The 23740-nt window shown below is 36.4% G+C and overlaps 1 protein-coding gene and 1 long non-coding RNA gene across 6 annotated transcripts in view; both read left to right on the forward strand.

The window, feature by feature from the left end:
- Window positions 1-23740, forward strand: part of LOC118162375 — a 924537-nt gene that overhangs the window by 258853 nt on the left and 641944 nt on the right. The window lies entirely within an intron of this gene.
- Window positions 1-23740, forward strand: part of DNAH5 (dynein axonemal heavy chain 5) — a 153754-nt gene that overhangs the window by 126740 nt on the left and 3274 nt on the right. For 4 of the 5 annotated variants that reach the window (XM_035318487.1, XM_035318486.1, XM_035318488.1 and 1 more), the window contains exons 66-78: window positions 3920-4163; window positions 5241-5355; window positions 5792-5982; window positions 7223-7344; window positions 8272-8421; window positions 10584-10829; window positions 12409-12628; window positions 13284-13489; window positions 14278-14481; window positions 15020-15235; window positions 17745-17957; window positions 20082-20234; window positions 21985-22216. In XM_035318487.1, the coding sequence (XP_035174378.1) occupies window positions 3920-4163; window positions 5241-5355; window positions 5792-5982; window positions 7223-7344; window positions 8272-8421; window positions 10584-10829; window positions 12409-12628; window positions 13284-13489; window positions 14278-14481; window positions 15020-15235; window positions 17745-17957; window positions 20082-20234; window positions 21985-22216 (2512 nt within the window). Of the gene's footprint in view, window positions 1-3919; window positions 4164-5240; window positions 5356-5791; window positions 5983-7222; window positions 7345-8271; window positions 8422-10583; window positions 10830-12408; window positions 12629-13283; window positions 13490-14277; window positions 14482-15019; window positions 15236-17744; window positions 17962-20081; window positions 20235-21984; window positions 22217-23740 lie in introns of those variants that run through there. The other variant, XR_004748425.1, reaches the window with a different exon arrangement.

Consider the following 23740-nt stretch of genomic DNA (forward strand, 5'->3'; position numbering starts at 1 on the left):
CCTTATCTTCTGAAAAACTGTTAACCCTTCCTTTCACTTTTTTTCATCCTTTTTGCTCACTGTATTGAAACATATATATTGTTTCAATGGAGTATTTTTCTTTCTGAGGGATTTGTAATGTTTTTAAAAATTCTTTGAATTTTAAGAGAAATAGAAGAATAAACTGAAAGATATTATATCTCTGAACAATGTATTTTTCTGAATATTTTAAACAGCAATTATTTTCATTTTTATGTAACGCTGTTAAGCAGCATATATCTATATTTATACATGACTTCTGGGAAACAAAGTAATTATATATAAACCACATAGCTTGTATTACTAAAAATAATCAACTAACTACCTGTAGCTAATGAACTAAATTTGAGTTCTACATGCTTTCTTTCCTTAAACAATGAAACATTTTAGTGATAGCCTGAAGTTATCCCTGTCTGATGGAGGAATATTTTAGATCTGCTTCTTGCAAGCTTTGATGTTTGATTAGTTGACCAAGGATGCTTGTTGTTAAACAGAATATATTTTCAATATGGTGATCAGAAAACAGGGCATAAATGAAGAAAGCGTTAGATTAAGTTAAATCTAAACCTGTCCTTGGAAAGGTGTTTGCCCCTATCTTTGTCTGAAACAGAGAAGAAAAGCAATTAATTTTTTGGACTTCTAGTTCTATTAGGACATGACATCAGCATTCTCTATAGTATTTGCATGTCTCTATATTCTCTATTGTATTAACATGTACTTACATAGCAGGTTTGGAAACCTGACAATAGACCTACTGTCAGAAATACCACTAGAATTCTTTCTGCAAATTAGTGCAGTTACTCTTGACCTACACTGTTTCAGTAGGATAAGTACTTTTACAGAATCACAGAATCATCTAGCTTGGAAGAGACAACCAAGATCATTTAGTCCAACCTCTGACCTAATGCTAACAAGTCCACGAAACCATATCACTAAGCTCTACATCTAAACATCTTTTCAAGACCTCCGGGGATGGTGACTCAACCACTTCCCGAGGCAGCCCATTCCAATGCCTAACAACCCTTTTGGTAAAAAAGTTCTTCCTAATATGCAACCTAAACCTCCTCTGGTGTAACTTTAGCCCATTCCCCCTCGCCCTGTCACCAGGCATGTGGGAGAATAGACCAACCCCCACCTCGCTACAGCCTCCTTTAAGGTACCTGTAGAGTGCAATAAGGTCACCCCTGAACCTCCTCTTCTCCAGGCTGAACAATCCCAGCTCCCTTAGCTGCTCCTCATAAGACTTGTTCTCCAGACTCCTCACCAGCCTCATTGCCCTTCTCTGGACTTGCTCGAGCACCTTGATGTCCTTCTTGTAGCGAGGGGCCCAAAACTGAACACAGTACTCAAGGTGTGCCCTCACCAGAGCTGAGTACAGGGGGACAATCACTTTCCTAGCCCTGCTAGCCACGCTGTTTCCTATGCAAGCCAGGATGCTGTTGGCCTTCTTGGCCACCTGAGCACACTGCTGGCTCATATTCAGCCGACTGTCAACCAAAACTCCCAGGTCCTTCTCTGACAGGCAGCTTTCTAATCCCTCATCTTCCAGCCTGTAGCACTGCTTGGGGTTGTTGTGCCCCAGGTGCAGGACCCGGCACTTGGCCTTGTTGAACTTCATACAGTTGACCTCGGCCCATCGGTCCAGCCTCTCCAGATCCTCCTGCAGAGCCTTCCTACCCTCAAGCAGATCGACACACGGACCTAACTTGGTGTCATCTGCAAACTTACTGAGGGTGCACTCGATCCCCTCATCCAGATCATCAATAAAGATATGAAAGAGAACTGGCCCCAGTACTGAGCCCTGGGGGACTCCACTAGTGACTGGCCTCCAACTGGATTTAACTCCATTCACCAGGACTCTTTGGGCCCGGCTACCCAGCCAGTTTCTGACCCAATAAAGCGTATGTCAGTCCAAGCCAAGAGCAGCCAGTTTCTTGAGGGGAATGCTGTGGGAGACGGTGTCAAAAGCCTTACTGAAGTCAAGGTAGACCACATCCACAGACTTTCCCTCATCCACTAAGCGTGTCACCTTGTCATAGAAGGAGATCAGGTTTGTCAAGCAGGACTTGCCTTTCATAAACCCATGCTGACTGGGCCTGATTGCCTGGTGTCCCTGCAAGTGCCGCATGATGACACTCAAGATAATCTGCTCTATGAGCTTCCCTGGCACTGAGGTCAAACTAACAGGCCTATAGTTTCCTGGGTCAACCCTCTGGCTCTTCTTGTGGATGGGTGTCACATTTGCTAGCCACCAGTTGATTGGGACCTCCCCTGATAGCCAGGACTGCTGATAAATGATGGAAAGCAGCTTGGCCAACTCTTCTGCCAGTTCTCGCAGTACCCTCGGGTGGATTCCGTCCAGCTCCATTGACTTGTGTACATCCAAGTGCTGTAGCAGGTCGCCAACCATTTCCTCGTGGATTGTGAGGGCCACATTCTGCTCCCCATCCCCTTCTACCAGCTCAGGGAACCGGGTATCCAGATAACAACTAGTCTTGCTGGTAAAGACTGAGGCAAAGAAGGCATTAAGCACCTCAGCCTTTTCCTCATCTCTCGTCACTAAGTTTCCCCCTGCATCCAGTAAAGAATGGAGATTCTCCTTAGTCCTCCTTTTCGTGTTAATGTATTTATAAAAATGTTTTCTGTTATCTTTAACAGCAGTAGCCAGATTGAGCTCCAGATGAGCTTTGGCCTTTCTAATTTTGTCCCTACACATCTTTTCAACATTCTTATAATCCTTCTGAGTGGCCTGCCCTCTTTTCCAAAGATCATAAACCCTCTTTTTTTTCCTAAGTTCTTTCCACAACTGTCTGTCCAGCCAGGCCGGTCTTCTTCCACGCCAGCTGGTCTTAGGGCACGTGGGGACAGACCACTCCTGAGCCTTTAAGATTTCCTTCTTGAGGAGTGTCCAGCCTTCCTGGTCTCCTCTGCCCTTCAGAACTGCCTCCCAAGGGACTCTGCCAACCAGTGTCCTGAACAGCTCAAAGTCAGCCCTCCGCAAGTCCAAGGCAGCAGTTTTACTGGTCCCCCTCCTGACTTCACCAAAAATAGAGAACTCTACCATTTCGTGGTCACTGTGCCTAAGACAGCTCCCAACCACCACATCTCCCACCAATCCTTCTCTGTTTGTGAACAGAAGGTCCAGCAGGGCACCTCCCCTGGTAGGCTCACTAACCAGCTGCATCAGGAATCTTCCACGCTCTCCAGAAACCTTCCAGACTGCTTCCTCTGAGCTGTATTGCATGTCCAGGATATGTCTGGGAAGTCCCCCATGAGGACAAGAGCTGACGATTTCACAACTTTCGCCAGCTCTCTGTAGAATTCCTCATCTGTCTCCTCATCCTGGATTGGTGGTCTGTAACAGACCCCCACCACGATGCCTGCCATGTTTGCCTTCCCACCGATCCTAACCCATAGGGACTCAACCTTGTAATTCCCAGCCTCAGCCTCGAGTTCCACGACATCAAAACACTCTCTAATATAGAGAGCCACAGCACCACCCCTTCTGTGCTGCCTGTCCCTTCTGAAGAGCCTATTGCCAGTCACTGCAGCACTCCAGTCATGGGAGTGGTCCCACCACGTTTCAGTGATGGCAATCAAGTCATAGCCGGCCTGCTGCATGATGGCTTCCAGCTCATCCTGTTTGTTGTCCATGCTGCACGCATTAGTGTAGATGCACTTCAGCTGGTCTATTGCTTGCTCCTCTGGCCCTGACACTGTTCTGGCACTCCTCTAACGAGCCTTATTCCCTCTCCGTCCCTGTCCCCCTTCCTACCTGGTTTAAAGCCCTCTCAATGAGCCCTTCCAGCTCCTGTGCTAGTGTCTGTTAAAACTAAATACCTTGTTATATTTTGCTTTTGATTGCTTTTCTGTTTCCAAATATTACCATGTATTCCAACAGGAATTAGAGAAAGAAAGAACAGATCTTATGGAAGATGTGACTTTAAACAAAAGGAGGATGAAAGAGCTGGAAGATAACCTTTTGTTCCGACTTACAAGCACTAAGGGTTCTTTGGCAGATGATGAGAGTTTAATAATTGTACTGAGTAAGACTAAAAAGACTGCTGAGGAGGTAACACAGAAACTGCAAACTTCTGCTGAAACAGAAGTACAGATCAACTCAGCCCGTGAAGAGTACAGACCTGGTGAGTGTGAGATAGTGATGAAAGGCACATGACTGGAGAATATAGTTAAAAGAACAATATCTAGAGTAAGAGAAATGATAGGATGAAATCAGGAGGGCTGTAGTGGGTGAGAAGCACCTGTGTTTTCCTGTAAGTAAAAAGTATCTAGGAAATGAAATGTTGAGCTGTGATGGACAAAATAATCAATGTTGTATTTCATGTGAAATTTATCATATGGAATGATCTATTTTCTCCCTAGACTTCCCACTGCTCCATGCAGGAGAGTAAGTGTCTATCTAGTCTACTGGAGAAAGAAGCTCGAGAAGGTTTGGTTGCTACTTCTCAGCTGTTAAAATGTTGACAGTGTTTATGGACTCTCAGTGAGACTAGTCTTTAGGGTATTGTATGATTGGGTTCAAAATGGCTCTATTTTAGGGAGCAGTATAATGGTAAATACTTTGAATCTGTTTTGGCGAATGTTTTACTTACCCTGTCACAGACCCTTAAGCTATAGTCAACATGTTTCATCAGTCTTTTGGCTTTTAACTGACAAGTGAAACCATGTGAAAAACGTGAAAGAAGGTCCTCTCTGGACTTGGGTTATACCTGCATTTTAGGAAATGGTATAGTTAATATAGCAGAAAGCACTGCAGATTTTATAAAATGTTTGTATTTCAAATTGAATGGCTGCTGAAATAAGTTAAATCAGTGCTGTGTAACTTAAATCAATATAATCCATTTGGCTTTTATATGACTCTTGTAAAAGTTGGTAAGAGAAATTTGTTTGGATACTCAAACAGTACTTCAAACTGTCATAGTTTTTATATGGTCTACTGATGAACTGAATATTTCAATATACCATCTAGTTGCTTTCCAAATATACTCAGAATTGCAAAAATTTTTATTTATTCTTTTTTTGCTAATGCATAAATGAAAATTCAATTAACATTTTAATTATTTTTTGGCCAGTAAAGAATGGAACAACTCAAAGACCTTTGATTAGCATATTTTCTCAAACTTAGCGTGTTTGCTGTAAAGATTTAAAGTTTTCTGCTTTGCATTTCTGCTTTGAATGTAGTCTTGTTTTATGTCCTTCAGTTGCAACTCGAGGTAGCATCTTATACTTCCTTATTACTGAGATGAGCATGGTCAATGTGATGTATCAGACTTCACTTCGGCAGTTTTTGGGGCTTTTTGACCACTCCCTAGCCAGGTAAGTTGGCTAAGCAGAAGTATCATTTATACATATCCCGTCCTGGAGGTGGTTGTAGTACAGTACAGATTTGTTGTAATCTAATATCAGAAAGAAAAGTTTTGCCAGTTACAATCTGACAGGAATTGTCAGTTTAAAAACCCATAGGCATTTGTCTGTTAGTAACCAGGGCAATGAACCTTCAATTGTACTTACAGTCCTTAAAAACTGGGTACTAGATAATTAAAAAGCATTATACTGTGTTGATTTTCAGCTACGTGGAATAGGAAAGGATTTGTTGTTGTTGTTGTTGTTGCTCTTTCAGTCTGAAAGTTGTTGCTAGCTTGCTCTCTGATATTTCAGAATTCTGAGCTCTGGCTTTTTGTCTTTTACAGAGCATTCTCTTTAATAAGGCCTATCCAAATCGACATTCAACTACCTACCTTTCTTCCAACAGGTCTACCAAGAGCCCCATAACTAACAAGAGGATTACTAATATTATTGAATATATGACATATGAAGTGTTCAGATATGCAGCCCGAGGACTTTATGAGGAGCACAAATTTCTTTTCACATTATTACTTACTTTGAAGATTGATATACAAAGAAACAGAGTGAAGCATGAAGAATTTCTGACTCTTATAAAAGGTTTGAACTACAGAATGGTTTTAAATAGAGCACGTACATTATTGCAGAAAATTTGTGAGCTGTGGTTGTGCCTCCTAGCTAAGCTATTGTTTCCTTTTGAACTGAGAAGTCAGTCAAGTGAAAGAATGCATGCTTATCATTCTGTTCTGGTGACAGACAACATCATATGGTAGTTCTAATGTATAGGAGCACGTTGAAATTAGTAAGTTTAGCTTTGAGAATTGTGGCAATTTAAAAGGAAAATTGCTAAGTATTCTTTCAGTTGATATTTATTTCTACTGTTCAAATACCACCATGTATGTGGTTTGACTATATTTTTTTTTTACACTTTTACAGCTTTTAGTTTATTGGTAATTGAAGGCAGACAAGAGAGTGGAAAGGAAAAGAAAACGGTAACAGTTTAGAAGAATATCAGACTTTTAGCTGAACATGACAAGCTTATGGCATGAATCTTATCTGCACATGAACACTGTATCTGCACTGAATAGCTTGGAGTTGCTTTATATTGGTGTTCCAAGATCTTCCAAAATATGCTTAATTTTCTAGGCAACATTTATTTATGGATTATAACTGTTGATTTTTCCAAGTTGAATCACTTCTAAAATGTGCATTTCTCAACAAGCATTTATTTTCAGTTATATTACACAAAGAAACAGTTATGTAAATCCTCAAAAAAGAACAAAGATTATGGCGAAGGTACATGAACAAATTTAATGTAAACAAACCAAACTGCAAACTGTACTTCACCAAAGATGTTTTAACTTACAGGTGGTTAAAATTACTGATTCTTGTAGCTTGTGATTTCTTTTTATTTTGTTTTGCTTTCTTTAAGTGGAATTCCAAGGAAGGCAAATGCACATACTGAATAGATTATTACATTATCTATAACAACAAAAATTTGAAGAAAAAATGAAAATTCAGCTTCATAACTTTTTTCTTCATAAACTCAGGCTTATTTTTTTTTTCATTAAATATAGGCTTAGCTTATGGTGGGAAGATGGTATTATTTTTACAATGATATGCATTACAGTGGGATAAAAAATAAGATTTGAAAATACTTTTTGCATGTTACATTATCATATAGCATGGTCATAAAGAAATTTCTGAGTAGGTGTTTCTCCAGACTGGGAAGACTTCCTAGTCATGTGGTATCTAGCTTACGTTTTCCTTTTTTGGGGGGGGGGTGGAGGGAGGATGTCTCTGAGAATTCTGATTATAGCTAATTCCGATTTTCTTTCAGGTGGTGCTTCTCTGGACCTTAAAGCTTGTCCTCCCAAGCCAGCTAAATGGATCCTGGATATGACTTGGCTGAACTTGGTGCAGCTCAGTAAACTTAGCCAGTTTTCAGATATTCTTGACCAAGTAAGCAACAGCTTTTTAAAAGGAATCTCTTTTCTTTGAAGGTGATTATTTGACAATGACATGGATCAAGATCAAGACATGGAGCGAAAAACTGGTTTATTTTATGAACAGAATGGAAATGGTAGCCCCAGAATAGTCAGTTTTGGCCCTGACTGCTTAGCAACCTGTATAAAAAACTTAAGAAAACACAAACAAACAACAAAACAAAACAAACAACAACAACAAAATCACCACCACCAATGAAAACAACACAGTAAAATGAGAAGAAAGTAGAAACTTTCACACACTACAATTGTACTGCTTTCAGACTGGGATACAAGTTGACATTATCCAATTCCCATAATGGAATTTGACTTCTTCCTTAAGGTTGTTAGACTTTCTTGCATCCCTGTTGTGCTTTCTTACACGTTTTATCATGTTTGTTCCAATATTTCACTGATTATATGCAATAAGAATGAGGGAATGAGTGCACAGTAAATTCAACACTTGTATGAATAACCTTAATGAACACTTAAGTGTATGGTAAAATGGAGTAAGTAAATTGCACTTGGTATATGTGAAGACTACCATCTGTACTGTGAGGAGCAGATATGTACATAGTGTTCCAAAAGCTAACAGCCTAGCTATGTGTGTTCTGACCTTGCTATGCTATTATATTAGTAATGGAGAATAATTAGTAGTAGCCCATCTTTCCTGAATATGAGTACTTGAGGGTGTTGTTGCACTGTACAATTTTGTGCTTAAAATCTGAAGGCTTATCGTCTCTTTTCTTAATACCCTTGCTAACCTGTGTAGTAACACTGATAAACAAATCCTTGTGAATGGATTAAGTGTCTTAGACCCTCATTAAGAGTTTCTGAGCTTGTTGCAGTTGAAATGTGACTTGTCTGTTTATTGAGATATACTCCTTTGATGGTATAACTGCAGATTTCCAGAGCAGAGAAAGAATGGAAAGTCTGGTTTGATAATGAGAATCCTGAAGAAGAACCAGTTCCTAGTGGCTATGAACAATCCCTGGACTGCTTCAGACATCTTCTTCTTATCAGATCTTGGTGCCCTGACAGGACCATTGCTCAGGTACATTTATGTCATCACATAGTTTATCCAGGTGTTGATAGAATAATAATCAAAGGACAGCAGTTTAGTACATTTTAATTTAAGGATAAAAGCATTTTTCTTATGGACCTTTTCAGTGAATTTTCTGAAGTTCTTCTCAGATAGACAGTCTATCATATTTTACATGTGTTAGCGAAGTGATTCCAATATACTGAATGAATATTAGTCACAGATATTATTATGAAGATGGGATTTCGTCTAGAAACTTATGTGTTTATCCAGTTCTGCCTTATTAGTTCAGTTGGTATTTTTGACTGTTCTTTGCAATCATATTAATCCTCATATTAGACTGCAGTAAAGTCTTTTCATTACTGGGTTGGTTGAGGAAAAACAAAACATGAAAGGAATTAAATTGTGGAACGATTTCTTGAATGGAAGAATTGTAAGACCAACCTTAGAAAAATCTACAATCATGTCTGTTCAAAATTTTTAATTTCAAACCATCTATTTAGAAAGAGAGAAGTATAAAATTAAATCTTAATAAAATGATAAGACTTATTTTTAAGAAAAGTGAAATTGTAGGAGCCTATTTTTAGTCTTTGTGTTTCTCCAGTGCAAAAGAATAAATACATGCAATTTCAGTATGATATCTGGCAATTTACTGAAGTCAGAATACATCACTAATATTGTGGTTTTCATGTTATGGATGCAAAACTTTAGACATTGTGACTGGATTCAGAGAAGGTCTCGACATTTATTGGCATAACTGCAGTCAATAAAAGGTTAAACGGTACTATGTAATGAATATCTCAGATGTGTGAAATGTATATGAAACTGATCAAGCAAAATTAGATCCTGTTTTGTTAATGGGGGCAAGATAACCTTTCATCTTATGATGTTATATGATAACTGATAGTTAATCAAATGCTAAATGCTGAATATCTTTTTCTGAGAAGTATACCAAAGGTATCAATTGGGAGATTATGAGAGAAGCAATCTATTGGTTAAGAATACACAAAAGATAATCTCAGGCTGTTTGAAAGATCATTTTAAATTTCTTAGTAATAAGGAACAATAATATTTTTTCAGTATATAAATAAGGCATATGTCTCATCCTGCTCAGCTGGGGAGGAGATTTGTTTGAATCTATGAGTCTTTCAGGGTTTTAGTAAAGTTAAACTTCTACTGATAATTTGCTGAGGAATTAGAGGCTTGGCAAAAGCACATGCATTCCAAATAAACAAACAGAAATATATATATAGAGGGATAGAGAGATACATCACCACCCATGGGTCCTGCATTGACTTGTCCTCTTCAGGTTCTCAGATGGTGGGTGCACACCCAGATGCTCTAGAGTCGGGGTTTTTAAAGCTTAGTCCCTGCTTATGTGCAGGTTCAGGAGTTCTGCACCACCCTTTCTTGGGTATGCATGTTTCATATTGGGGAATGATAGAGAAATGAGTCTGGTGTAGTTCATGGTGGTCTTCTTCCCCCCCACCCCCCTTATTTCAGGTGCAGGCACTGCCTACACGAGGCCCGCTCCCTTGTGTTGTTTTTCTTTCAAGGTGCAAGTTTAAGACATAATGAAAACTGTGTTGTTGTTGCTTGGGGGCGCTGTACTCCACGCCATAGCGGAGATGGTCTTCACCTGCTCCTCTGGGTCGTCTATTTAGCGACAGTTTTTTTTTTTTTTTTTTTTTTTTTTCATCATTATTAGAGTTGACTCATTATTGGTTTAAACATAAAGGTGGTAAAGACCTAATGAGTTTGAAACATTTTCAAATCATTAAAACCTTTCTATTTAGCAGGAGTATTGTTTTCATTATCCTGTAATATATGTAGGTGTTATATGTAATATATATAATATTTGTAACAATGCATGCAGCCATATGTATTAGAATAATTATAAGTTTTGACTGGTCTTGTAAAATTGTAACCAGTAACACCTTCAAAGGCAGTGTAGTATGTTAACAAAAAAATGTTGTATGTTTTTATTTCAGCCATTAAATTTATATAACATAACATTTAATATTTTATAAATTTTATATAGGCAAAGGCTAATATAAATTTTAGCAGCCTTTGCTCTTCAGCTTACATATTGGCTGTATTTACACTGGGCAGAAAATGATATTAAGTAATTATACAGTATGGTATGGTAAGATTTTTTTTTTTTTTTAATATAGGCAAGAAAATACATCGTTGACACTATGGGGGAGAAATATGCAGAAGGAGTCATCTTGGACTTGGAGAAGACATGGGAAGAGTCAGATCCACGTACTCCTCTCATATGCTTTCTTTCCATGGGTTCTGATCCTACAGACTTAATCATTGCTTTGGGAAAAAGGCTGAAGATGGAGACACGATATGTTTCCATGGGGCAGGGTCAAGAAGTCCATGCTCGTAAACTTCTACATCAGACAATGGCTCATGTAAGAGACACATTTTATTTTTTTGAACATTTATAAATTGAAACTCTGTTATGAAATAAAATTGTTTGTTGGGTAGTTAATGCTGATGGAAGAATCTTTATTTGCATAAATGCATGTCCTAAGCAATAGAACTGTCTTTTCACATTTATTAAATTGAATATAATGAATTTTTTGATGTTGTGTAGACATGACTGTTTTTCAGAGGAAATAGAGTTTTTGCTGTAGGTTGTTGACTGATGAACATATCTGAACTGCTCAATTATTTGGATTGCATGAATTTTAAAAGTTCTTCAGCAAACATCTCACAACATTTTTTTTCAGTTTCTTGTAATTTTATCAATACAAACACGTTTTGTTAAATGAAGATGAATTCCAAGTATAATTGGAAGTGTAATATAATATAAGTATATAAATATAATATATCCAAGCATAATTGATAATTACATAACCTTGGGAAAAGCAAGGCTGTATAGCAAAATAGCCTGTATCTCTATTTTGAACAGGAATGGACAATCTGATAGGACAGGCTTTTTTACAAGTGAAAAATTGTAGTATTAAATAATAAAATTACCTATATCAGAAACAAATGCTAACAAGTTCCCATTCAATGAACTTTGCCCATTAGATGATAGTACAGCTAACATGAACAGATTGTTTCTTGTGCTCCTGAGATACATGCTCCTTCCCAGTCTATATAACCAGTGTTCCTCTGACTTTTGCCTCCAATTCGCATTTGACAACTTCACATTAATATCTAATTAGCAGATCAGATGAGAAGAAACATGCTCAAAAGACAAAGAGCTCCTTTTGTTTAGTTAAAAGAAATGTAGTTACGTTCCCTCACTGTCTAACATATCCTCTTAATGAATGGGTATGTGAGACATCTGTATGAGGTACAGTGATTCAAATGGGAATGTTTTGATATCAGTTATTTGTTTGTTATTTTCCCAAACCTATGACCCTAGGAACCAGGTTTATCAAAGTGCTAAAGAGCAGTTTGTTCTGTCTATGAAGCTTCTGAGTTACTTTATACCTCCAAGTTCTTTTACTCATGATCAATGAAATCATGGGTTTATCTAGAAAGGCAAGATTTCTGATATTTCCCAGTGCTATAGTCATTCCCAGATATGTTTTGAATGTACTGAAATAGTAGGGACTACATGAGAAGACTAGATTGGACAAATAAGAATCTCTCGTTTAAATGATAAAACCACATAAGATAACTCCAGAATGAGCTTCCCACAGCTTAGCTCACATGAGCCTTCTCTTGGAGAAAAAGTACTTTGTTAGTTGCATATCTACCATTGCTTTGGATACTGGTCTCCATTTGTACATGAAGTGTACATGAAAACAAGTGGTTAAGGCCTTGGTTTTGATTTGATGGGCCTGTGGTGCAAAACTGTGCAGGATTTCTCCCTTTAACAATTCTCATAAGTACTTAACACTGTTTATACTATCTTTTGCTATAGTTTAGGTATATTGGTTGTGTTCTTTACCTACATCATAAACAAAGATTGATTTTAGTGCTTGCAGTATGCAAACACTATCGATAACATTATATTCTGCTGTTTTAAACTAGGGAGGTTGGGCACTTCTGCAAAACTGCCACCTTGGACTTGACTTTTTGGATGAGTTGATGGACACCGTAATAGAGACAGAGACAGTCCATGAAGGCTTTCGACTGTGGATGACAACTGAAATTCACAAACAGTTCCCCATCACGCTTCTTCAAATGTGTATTAAGTTTACCAATGAACCACCACAAGGGCTCAGAGCTGGACTAAAGAGAACATATAGTGGTGAGTTCTAGAGTGCTGATAATTCAAAATTAAATTTTGTTTGTTTTTGGAGTCTTTGTAGTTATTGTGTAGTTGCTCAGTAGCCAATGGTAATGAGTGGAAGCAAGTATGAGGAACTGATCATGACAATGCAAGGACACATCTTGATTCTTTGTTTGAGCTAAAAGTTGTGAAAATTAGAAGGAAGAGATTTGCTGAAGTTCTGATTCCAGAGCTAATTAGACAGCAGAACATGGAAATGCTTTTTATTTTCTTAAATATTGTCTTCTACTACTTGAGTTCTTAATATTTAAATTGTTAAACTTCTCATGTATTTGGCAGAAAAGCAACATATTAATCTTTGTTGGCTATTAAGTATCCTTTACACTGCATTCAATAAAGGTCTGTAGTCAAAGAGTCTTTAGGAAAAAAGCAACCCAATGCAAAGTGAACTATTAGCAAGTTGTTTGTTCATTTTCTGAAGTTTACTCTCTTAATTTTGGCCACTGCTATGAACTGTCTCCAGCACAGAACATTTTTGTAGGACAGTAATTGCTTCTAGACAGAGGTAGCTAGTCAAATAAATATCTCTAGGAGTGATGTTTTAGTACTGATTTGAAGTACTTTTGAAAATACTGCTACTGTGTTTCTTATAAAGCCCACTTATAATCAATAGGTGTCAGCCAGGATTTACTAGATGTCAGTGACATGGTACAATGGAAACCAATGTTGTATGCTGTAGCTTTTCTACACTCCACTATTCAAGAAAGACGCAAGTTTGGATCTCTGGGTTGGAATATACCCTATGAGTTTAACCAAGCTGATTTCAATGCCACTGTGCAATTCATTCAAAACCACTTAGATGGCGTGGATGCCAAGAAGGTAATTAACATTTCTGGGGAAGGTGGATTACGATTATAAAACTTTCCAATAGCAGAATATATATACATAGTTCCCAATAATCAAAACACAAATGTGATTTTAAGTTATTATTTATTTTCCACAAACATTCAGTATTCCAAGTATATGTCTGTAGACCAGCATGTTTAAATTAGACTTTTAATCTTGTGCATGCAGAATTTCTGTATTAACCCATACGTTAAAACAAAACAAAACCAAAAACAATGCTCCAGGCCTTCTCACCCTATAACTTCAGAAGTATAAACCTTAGTAGTATAGACCTTCATTTCAAAGCTAATTATGTCAGATAGTTAAAAATCAACCAGTGTTTTTTTAAATACTCTTGTTTAAATCAGTATGCTCCAAGCTATCTTGGCTGCATAAAGACATGGACAGTTGCCTTTACTGACTATGTAGGATTTCTTACATTCCTCACTTTCATTTGGACAGTTGTACAGAGAGAGTTATGTGGCAGATCACTTTGCAATTAACATTTTAAGTGAAGTTGAAAGTGTGATTGGAATGTAGCTGTATCACTCTTTCTCAGATGCCAGAATAAGCCTCTTTAATTAGTTGCCAATGAATTATATTTTGAGAAATCCTTGAAGTTGTTCTGGGAATGTGTGTTATATTAACACAAGAGTAGTAAGAAAATAACTTACTTTCAAAAGGGACAGGGATACAGGACTTTGTGTATCAGATGTTCTTACTAAGGAAGATATAAATGAGAAGAGGATTAGCTGATGTCACTTTTTTCTGTTTAGTTTCAGGGGATCTCCTGGAGTACTGTTTGTTACATGATAGGTGAGATTCAGTATGGTGGCCGTGTGACAGATGACTATGACAAAAGGCTGATGAACACCTTTGTAAAGGTTTGGTTCAGTGAAAATACATTCAGTCAAGAATTCTGTTTCTACAAAGGATACAGCATACCCAAATGTACTATGGTGGATCAATATCTTCAGTACATACAGGTTGGTAAATGAAAGATTCTCAACAGGGGGAAAAACACAATTCGCTTAAGTTTCTCCCTGAATTTTGTCTTTTCTTCTGAGTATGTATTTTGTCTCTTCTTCACGGATTCTGTATTACTTTTTAACAGTCTGTGTATTTTTTAGTGACTACTAGTTATCATTATTATCACATCAGTACCCTTTTCTTTTTCATTTGATTTACTTGAGGGATGTAGCTAAAGGGATACAGTTATTAGAGTGTACGGAATAGAGTCCAGCTATTGGGTACAACCTCACAGAAACAAGGAGTGTAGAGATACGAAAGAACAAGCTGACTATTGAAATAGTGTGTGAAGGTAAAAACTAAATATATTGTTAACTTTGGTGTGACTTGGGCTGTGACATGACAAATAAGTTGCAGAAAGTTCTTTGCAGTAAGACTGTGTGAAGAGATCCAGCTTCTTACTTAACCATGTAAGATTTTTTGTTTGTTATTTTTAAAAATAATTATCATATTAATCTGTCTCAAATTGTGCTCTTTTTATGTTTCACTATGTAGAGTCTTCCTGCTTATGACACACCAGAGGTGTTTGGTTTACACCCCAATGCTGATATTACTTACCAAAGTAAGCTGTCCAAAGATGTATTGGATATCATCCTCTGTATTCAGCCTAAAGACAGATCAGGTGGAGGAGGTGAAACCAGGGAGGCAGTTGTAGCCAGACTGGCTGATGATATGCTGGAAAAGCTTCCTGATGATTATGTACCGTTTGAAGTGAGTTATTGAAATTCTGTCAAAGACATTTGCTCTGTCTTGCTTTGCGTGGATTAAAAAAAAAAAAAAAAAAAAAGTATTATTTTTTAAAAAGTGTATCTGAATTAATTTATACAGAAAATACTTTAAAAACATAAAGTGGCCTGACCAGACTCTTAACATCTATAATGAAGTGACTAAGTGTATGCTGAAGGGCTTATATAAGAGCTTTTTCAAAATATTAAACTACTTAATGCTTAAGTTGTCATTTGCACTATGGAGGGCAGCGGAGGTCATCAGTTTTTCAGACGAGCTTGTTGACATTGTAGTAGAAAACTGAGGTGGTATTACAAATGTATTTATGCTTCTAAATGTATTACTGCTTTAGTATGTGTATTACCATGGGATTCAGCTTACAACCTGACCATATTTTTAGGTTGTTTTAATTTCCAATGGTAGGGAATGATTTTCTTCAGTGAAATGAATGCTAAAAAGCTTGACAAGTGATGGCTTTCATTGTCTGAAACTTAGTGTTGCTATCTCAAGACTGATATTAACACATAGTAGCCCATTTAACGTTATTTGTAATGGCCACTTTATGCCTCACGGTCATTTCTTTTCTGAAATACTAATTTCTTTTTATGTGGAAGATGGGATGTTTCTAGAGATGAGAAATTTCTTAGAAAGTTAGAAAACATTTACTGATGACAAGATACATGAACACACAAATTGGCTGCCCTCTGTCCCCATCCTCAAGACTAAATTTAAATGAGTATTTGAAAAAGGGTTGTTTCTGGGTCTAAGTTGTACTTTAGTACCCCAGAATTTTAGGATACTGACATATTTCTTACCAGATAAGGCTGGTTACGAACATCAAGTAAATGACAAGAAAGTGCTTGTAAAATAGCTATGGTTTCAGTATTTCCCATATCAGAGGATGCTCAACTTTTGTGTTTATCTGCAAAAGCATGAAAGCAAGAAGGTTTGGTTATGACTCTAGTAAAGCATTTGCAATACTTTTGTTATGAAATAGAGTTTGAAATAGAATATGAAAATGAAATGAATATGAAATATGTATAATTGCAATATATCATCAGATAAAAAATCATGTCTGTGTGTTGTGCAAGGGCTAGTCTTAACAGATTCCCAAACTTTCCACCTGCTCATTTAGGCAGTTAAATGTTTTCTTAATTAGATCCTGCTATCTCGTCCTTGAGGAAGATCTATTTTCCTATCCTTAGTCATCTGGTGTTTGAATTACTCTTTAATGGAAGTTAGCATGAAGACCTAATAGAGGGCTAAGTAGCTTATGAACCCCCTAAATTGTCCTGCTAGGATGATGAGCTGTGAGAAAGGAGCAAGGAAATTTACACAGTCTGACGGCCTTCTTTTTCTTTTTCCACAGTAATAACTTTTTGAGTATAGACTCTTTTCAGGTACCCGTCTCATGTCTATTGCTTTGTGTTCTCTAAAGCCCATTTTGAATTTCATATTCTTCTTTCCCCAAAAATGACATAATTATGATAGTGTAGTTTATCTGAACAGATGAGTTATGTATCTGAATTTTGAATAACAACTATTTAGCAGTCTTCCAAAGGTTTGTAGTTGCTGAAGTTTCTTACCTAGAGTCATCCTAGAAGCCTGAGTTTTATGACTTTCCAAGAGACCATAGGTGCTGAACCAGAAGTCTGAGATTTGCAAATTGCAATTTGTTCAGCTTCTCAGAAGGGTATTGCTTTAGTGATGGGCTAAATCTCCTGGTAGTTGTTAGTCTATTTCTCTTCAACTTCTACCTAGCATCTTCAGGAATAAATATGTGGATTTATAAAGGCATATATTGCATACTGTTGTTGTATGGGTACATTTATCTCTATTAAAGTTTGCAAGAGATCTATTTGGGAAGATCAGCTTTAATCCTGATCTGTTTTAAATTAGAGGGGAAATGACAAATTCAAATTTAGTTTGTATCAATAAAAGTAAATGAGTAACATGTAAATTTTTCACTTGTTGAAAATTATTTAAAGTCCTCTTTTTGGTTGTTGTTTTAGAGTAAATGTGTAGCAAAATCCTGATAAACTTAGAAATGTAATGTGTATTTCTAAGAGGGTTGATACTATATATAGAATTCAGTATATATGATATATTGATATATGATTTATAATTTTTTAACCTTTGGCACAAATAGGGCCATATAGATTACAAAATTTCTAGTTATGTCCCTACAGTTGCTGTGAAATTGTTAACTTTACACTTTTAAATGGCTTTTTAAATCACTTTAGCTTGTAGAATTATATATATATACTAAATCATGATTTAGGCTAAAAATACAGCCAGTCTCAGCATTGTACAATTCACTTGGACCATAATCCTATATTTCTGTTGCAGAGAACTTGAGGATTATGCCAAACTGACCACTTAACTTCCTTAGTTTAAGTAGTATAGCGTGAAAATTGTATTGGTGCCTAATCTTGACATAAATCCAGCTTTGGCTTTTATTTCTGTTGAAGGGTCTTTGGTTTTCTACTTACAGGTAAAAGAGAAACTAAAGAACATGGGACCTTTTCAGCCTATGAACATATTTTTACGACAGGAGATTGAACAAATTCAGAGAGTTATTTCATTAGTGAGAAGCACTCTGACTGATCTAAAACTCGCCATTGATGGAACAATTGTTATGAGTGAAAATCTGAGGGATGCTTTAGACTGCATGTATGATGGAAGAATTCCTGCTAGCTGGACAAAAGTATGTGTGCATCCCTTGTTTTGTTAGAAAAAATAAGTGCTTTCTAACACTTATTTTTTTCCTACAAACTCTTATTTTTTGTAGAGTTAAATTAAACTTCTAGCCAGACAGTAAATACTTTTTTAAACATAAGTGTCCATGTTAACCATGACGCAGTGTGACTGCTGGGCTAATTTTGGCTAAAATAAGAACAGTCAAAACAAGTCTTCTTTCATTTATAAAAATAGAAATGAGTGTGGCAGATGGAGATATTTCCCATTTTAATAGACTATGTGTATTGTCAGGTTAGAAGACTAGAGAGAAGAAAATAACTTTTAATGCAATGATAGATTTTCAAAAACAGCATCCACACTAGTGGACCACTCTGTTGCTATTCTTTGAAACTAGGACTTGTAGTCACAGAATCACAGAATAGCAGAAGATGGAAGGGAGATCTGGAGATAATCTAGTCCAACCCCACTTAAAGTGAGGTCAACTAAAGCGGGTGTAACAGGACTCTCCAAGACTAAAGCCTAAAACCTCTCTGGAAACCTGTGTTCTGGTATTCAACCATCCTCACTGTTAAGAAGAAAAAAAAAAGAAAAGAAGTGATTTCTTAAGTTTAAATAGAATTTCCCATTTTTCATCGTGTGCTCCTTGTCCTTTCACTATAAAGGGTCTGAATCCATCATCCTCATTTCTCCCCACGCATGGTATAAACATTGATAATATCTCCCCCGAGCCTCCTCTTCTGCATGTTAATCCCAGCTCTCTCAGCCAGTCTGCATATAATAGATGCTCCCATCTTCATGGCACTTCTGAAGACTTGCAAAGTATTGATTACATCATTTTTTTTTTTTTTGGTCATGGTATGGTTGATAGCAATGTGATGATAACTACAACAGTCTCATCAAAGTTTAAATATTTTCATATTCTAGCATTGTGCTAGGCTAGCTGTCCTGGTGATGTTATTTCCAAATAGGGGTAAAATTAAATATTTCAGTAATTATTATACACTAATACAGAATGAAATAAAGTATGTGTCTCAGAGGAAAGAATGGGAAACTGTCTAGTGGATAGAAATGGCATTGGGTTTTATTAAGCTATTAAGCTGCTTCGGATTTTTTTTTTTTTTAAATTTATTTTAGTATATTGAGACATTCCTACTCACTGGACAGCTCTAATAGAGATGTTAAATGCACATAGATGTGCTCAGAGTAACATAGGTACCCCCCCCCCCCAGCTTCAGATAGAATTGCTCTTCCTTTGAATTATTCAGCTATTGGGGTAACCAAAGAACTCTTACGTATTTTAATGGGATACTTGATTATATTTAAAAACATAAACCAGTCACCCAGCTAATTCTTTTGAAGGCAATTAACTAATTTAAAAGACTTCATTTTATTACATTTGTACTGAATCCATGGGTTGAAATCTGACAGCTCTCTTTGATTTAAAGAAACTAATTCAATTATTCCACTCTTTCACTTACAAAACAGAAATAGAAATTGTTTTCAGGGAGAATGATAGCTGTTAATGGCAGCTGATGGAAATAAATGTAGAGAGGTTTGTTTTGTTTTGTTTTTATTAACAAGGCATTTTCATGGTACAAAACAGACCATAATGGATGCGTCACAGAACAGTGGTGATACAAAGAACAAAGTATGATATGACTGTTCAAAGAAAAAAATCATCATAAATCTTTCCATAGTATAAGTTCAATTTTCCTTAACATTTTTTTTTTTTTTTTTTCAGAAAAAGCTGAATAGTTTTGGCAGAAATCCTATTATCTTGAAGCAATGACCCTGACTTTAGAAAGACATGTAGACAATATTTCTTCTTAGTTCAAACAGCTATCTAATTTTCTGAAAACATCATAAAATAGACAATTACCACAGGGAGCATTAAGCATATCTAAATGGAATGGTAGCAATGAATTTGAACAGAACAAGAATTTGCTTCAGGTTTCAGTGTGAGGCAACTATCAGGATAAAAGCTAATGTATAAAAAATGAGCTTTAAACATGCTTTACTAGTATTACCTTGTTTACTACCTTCTGAGGAACTACTTTTAATTGACAGGAATATGATGTTTTAAAACTGTTGAACAAGATTAAAAAATGAACATACAGTTTATTATTTTTAGGCATCTTGGGCTTCCAGTACCCTTGGTTTCTGGTTTACTGAACTTCTAGAAAGAAACCACCAATTTTACAGTTGGATTTTTGAAAGACGACCAAACTGCTTCTGGATGACAGGGTTTTTTAATCCTCAAGGATTTTTAACTGCAGTGAGACAGGTAAGTAGTATTCAAAGTCTCACTCTGCCTATTCTTAGACATACTTTTGAAATGTATATTGGTGTGATGGATGTTGAGTGATGCACATGGCTCCGTCTTATCAACAATGAAGATACATGACTGCGTAACTGATTATGACTTACTGAGTGGTCTTCCACCACATATACTTTTTCATTATCAAGCACTAGTATGTTTTTTCACTACTTTGATCCTAGGCCTATGAGGGCTACCTTACAACATTATTAAGGTAGAGTGGAGAAGTAATGTCTCATGTTACTATTTAGACATTCCTGAAAAGAGGTGTTACACCCATGAACTTTTTTTTTTTTTTTTTTTTTTCTATTTTTCCCCCTCCATTTTCCTCCCTTTTGTTTTGTGTTCAGTTCTTGCCCAGAGCTACTTTTTCCTTGAAAAGGAGACAATAAATACCTATGCTGATCAGCATACCGGGACATATATTGGAGATGATAATTCTGTCATATTGGGAAAGAGTACTCAGGTAGGAATGCAATGCGAGCTCAGGCAAAAGCTAACTTTTGGAGGAGACAGAATGAAGGCTTACAGAAAAGGAAATACCTCATCTCTCTCTCTCTCAAATCTGGGTAGTGTAATCTTTGGATATCTAACTGAAGTTTCAGTGGGTGATCTAATAAAAGCACAGCCATAGAACCTTGGAATTATATAACAAAATACTTTTTTTTTTTTTTTTTTTTTTAATAAACAGTCCTAAGTTGGGATTTTATCATGCACCCAAACCTGTGGAAAGGATTTATTAGTAGGATCTGAAACAACTGGAATCTTCTGAACTTTTCTGGTTCCCTAGTAGAGAACGAGAGGTACATAACAACCTAAAGGTCACAGGTGAACAACAAAGGGTCTGTCTGGGCTCTGCTTTTGAGCTCTACTGTGAAATAAATAGAAATGAGAAAGATGAAGAGCTAAAATGATAATTGAACTTTAACTCTTCTGCTCTTTTAAAGCAGCTAATTAAATGCAGTATGGGGTAAACATTATCTTAAAAATGAATGCCAGCTACTTCAGACAAAGATCTTGAAAAAAAAATGTAATAAACTGGGACATAATAGTAAGAAATAATAAGGGATTGGGCAAGATAGTTGGGCAAGTGTTGTCCGTGTTGTCCAGTGCAGTAATTAACTGACTAAATTTGAAATATTTGTTGACTCTTGAACACATCCATCTCTAAGTGTTTTTTTTTTTTTCTTTTTTTTTTGACAGTCTCTTTAAGTAGTTTTAGAGCTGAGTTAGTAGTTAGCTTAATAGTGAGTTCCCTCTCACTATTAAGAATACAGTTAATGGATAACATAGTTACAAGAAAAGGTAGGTAATCCCAGAAAACATGCGACAAAACATGCATTTTGCTTTTTTTCATTGGAACTGTTTTACACATCACAGTGATTTCTTATGTCATGAAAGCTGTGAAATTTTCATGTTCACAAGAGCCAACTTCTATTGGCATTCATTGGCTGTGTTACTGTATAGTTGTAAGATACTGTATATACCGAAAAGATTGAAAATCAAATACAGCAGATAAAGTACAGGAAGCCTAGTAGTATCATCCCATTGCTGGGTTAGAGAGAAGGCTAATGCTGTAGACATGTATAGTATAAAAAATTAAATTTGCGAGGGTAAATTTTGACCCTACAGATATGTTTCTAATAAATGCTTGGAAAAATATGTTTCTCTGCATATGTAAAAATGTAACTTCCAGATCTTCATCTGTTTTGGGCAGGAAATAACAAGGGCTAACAAAGGATGGGCTCTGGACAATGTAGTGCTGTGCAATGAGGTCACTAAATGGATGAAGGATGACATCACAAGCCCTCCTTTGGAAGGTGTCTATGTGTATGGTCTATATTTGGAAGGAGCTAGCTGGGACAGAAGAAACATGAGACTGACTGAATCTAAAGCCAAGGTGCTCTTCGAGATGATGCCAGTTATAAGGATATATGCAGAGAACAACAGTACGTAACTGAATTGTAAAGGACATAAATTTGATAGACTTCAGTGTAACATTATTATTATTATTTTTTTCAGCTGCATGAAAGTCTCTTGAGCTTCAGGGATTTCATCAGGCTGTCTCTATTTATGTATACATACAGCATCTTTTACAACAGGGGAGGCTTCTCAGTCTTCTATATAAAATGAGCTAGTGGCTTTCCTTGATAATTGATAATGGGCACTTCTTCCCATAATATTTAGATAGGTCCCTACCTTCTGTTCTTAATGGTGTTAATAACTTTTTAAAGCCCATTACAGATGAGCTGTTCTCTGCCTTGTGACAAACGTGTTCGTATTCAGTCTTTTGCTGCAATTAGAAGTCATAATTCCTGGTGCAAATACATGCTGAGTTTTAACACTAACGTTGATGCTAGTAATGTTCTTAATACACAACTCTGAAAATACTGTTGCTTACTTTTCTCACAAAGTATATGGGTAGTGTGTGGCACTTAAATGAGTTAGTCTATTTTCTCATTGGTATTTTGAAGTGCTAGGTATACATTTGATATGATAGCATATATAGCAGAAGTTTATATATCATAAACCTGGATATTTGCAGAATGCCACTCCTAAACTGATGAAATGGTTGAATCAAAATTTATAACAATACACAAGCTTTGAAACCTAACCCCCCACACCAAAATTCACTGTAACATACAAGTTTTTTATATCTATAAATTTATGTATACATATGTATATACATATATATACACAACATATATATATAACATGTATATCACACATATAAGGTATTTATGGTATTCATATAACATATATGTTATATATGTACTGTATATACATGAAAATACACTCATTTTTTCCTGGACAGGGCTATGCTTGAGTTAACAGAGGCAGCAAGCAGTGGCAAGAAGTGATGGAAATGTTTTGGTCTTTGAGGCAGAAAAGGACTGTAAGAACTGAAAGGAAATTAGGGAGTTAAAGAACGATAAAAATACTGGTTTATGGAAATACGTGATTTAGATTATTATTACGTGTGTGTGTGAATAAAATAGGAAATGACATTGAACAGGAATGTGTGATAGGATAGGAATATCCAGTGTTGAATGTAAAACTGGAAGCTTCCTTTTAAAGTGTTCCCCCTCCAGAAGCAAAGTCTCTGCTTATGTGGTATTTTTCCAGGGTTTTCTCTAGCTAATCTTTTATAAGGACATAATAACTGTGAAAGCAGCCAATATGCCAAATAATGAACACTGAAATATTAAGACTAGACTATTTTTCTGATTTTTCAGTGAAAATGTCGATTTATATTCTGAAATACTAAATTAATTTCAATATATATGGTTCACTGTCTTTCCATGAATAAGGCATAATGTTATTTTGACATATTAATAATATATTTTTAAGCCACCGTTCAATGGACAGCTCGAACTAATCATTATGCTAATCAAGCTAGAGCGTCCATTCACATTTCTTGCTACATCCAGTTCCCGGGGGCTGGGATTAAATCCTAAGCCTCTAGGAATTTC

This window comes from Oxyura jamaicensis, chromosome 2 (genome assembly GCF_011077185.1).
Source record: "Oxyura jamaicensis isolate SHBP4307 breed ruddy duck chromosome 2, BPBGC_Ojam_1.0, whole genome shotgun sequence".
Classification (NCBI taxonomy): domain Eukaryota; kingdom Metazoa; phylum Chordata; class Aves; order Anseriformes; family Anatidae; genus Oxyura; species Oxyura jamaicensis.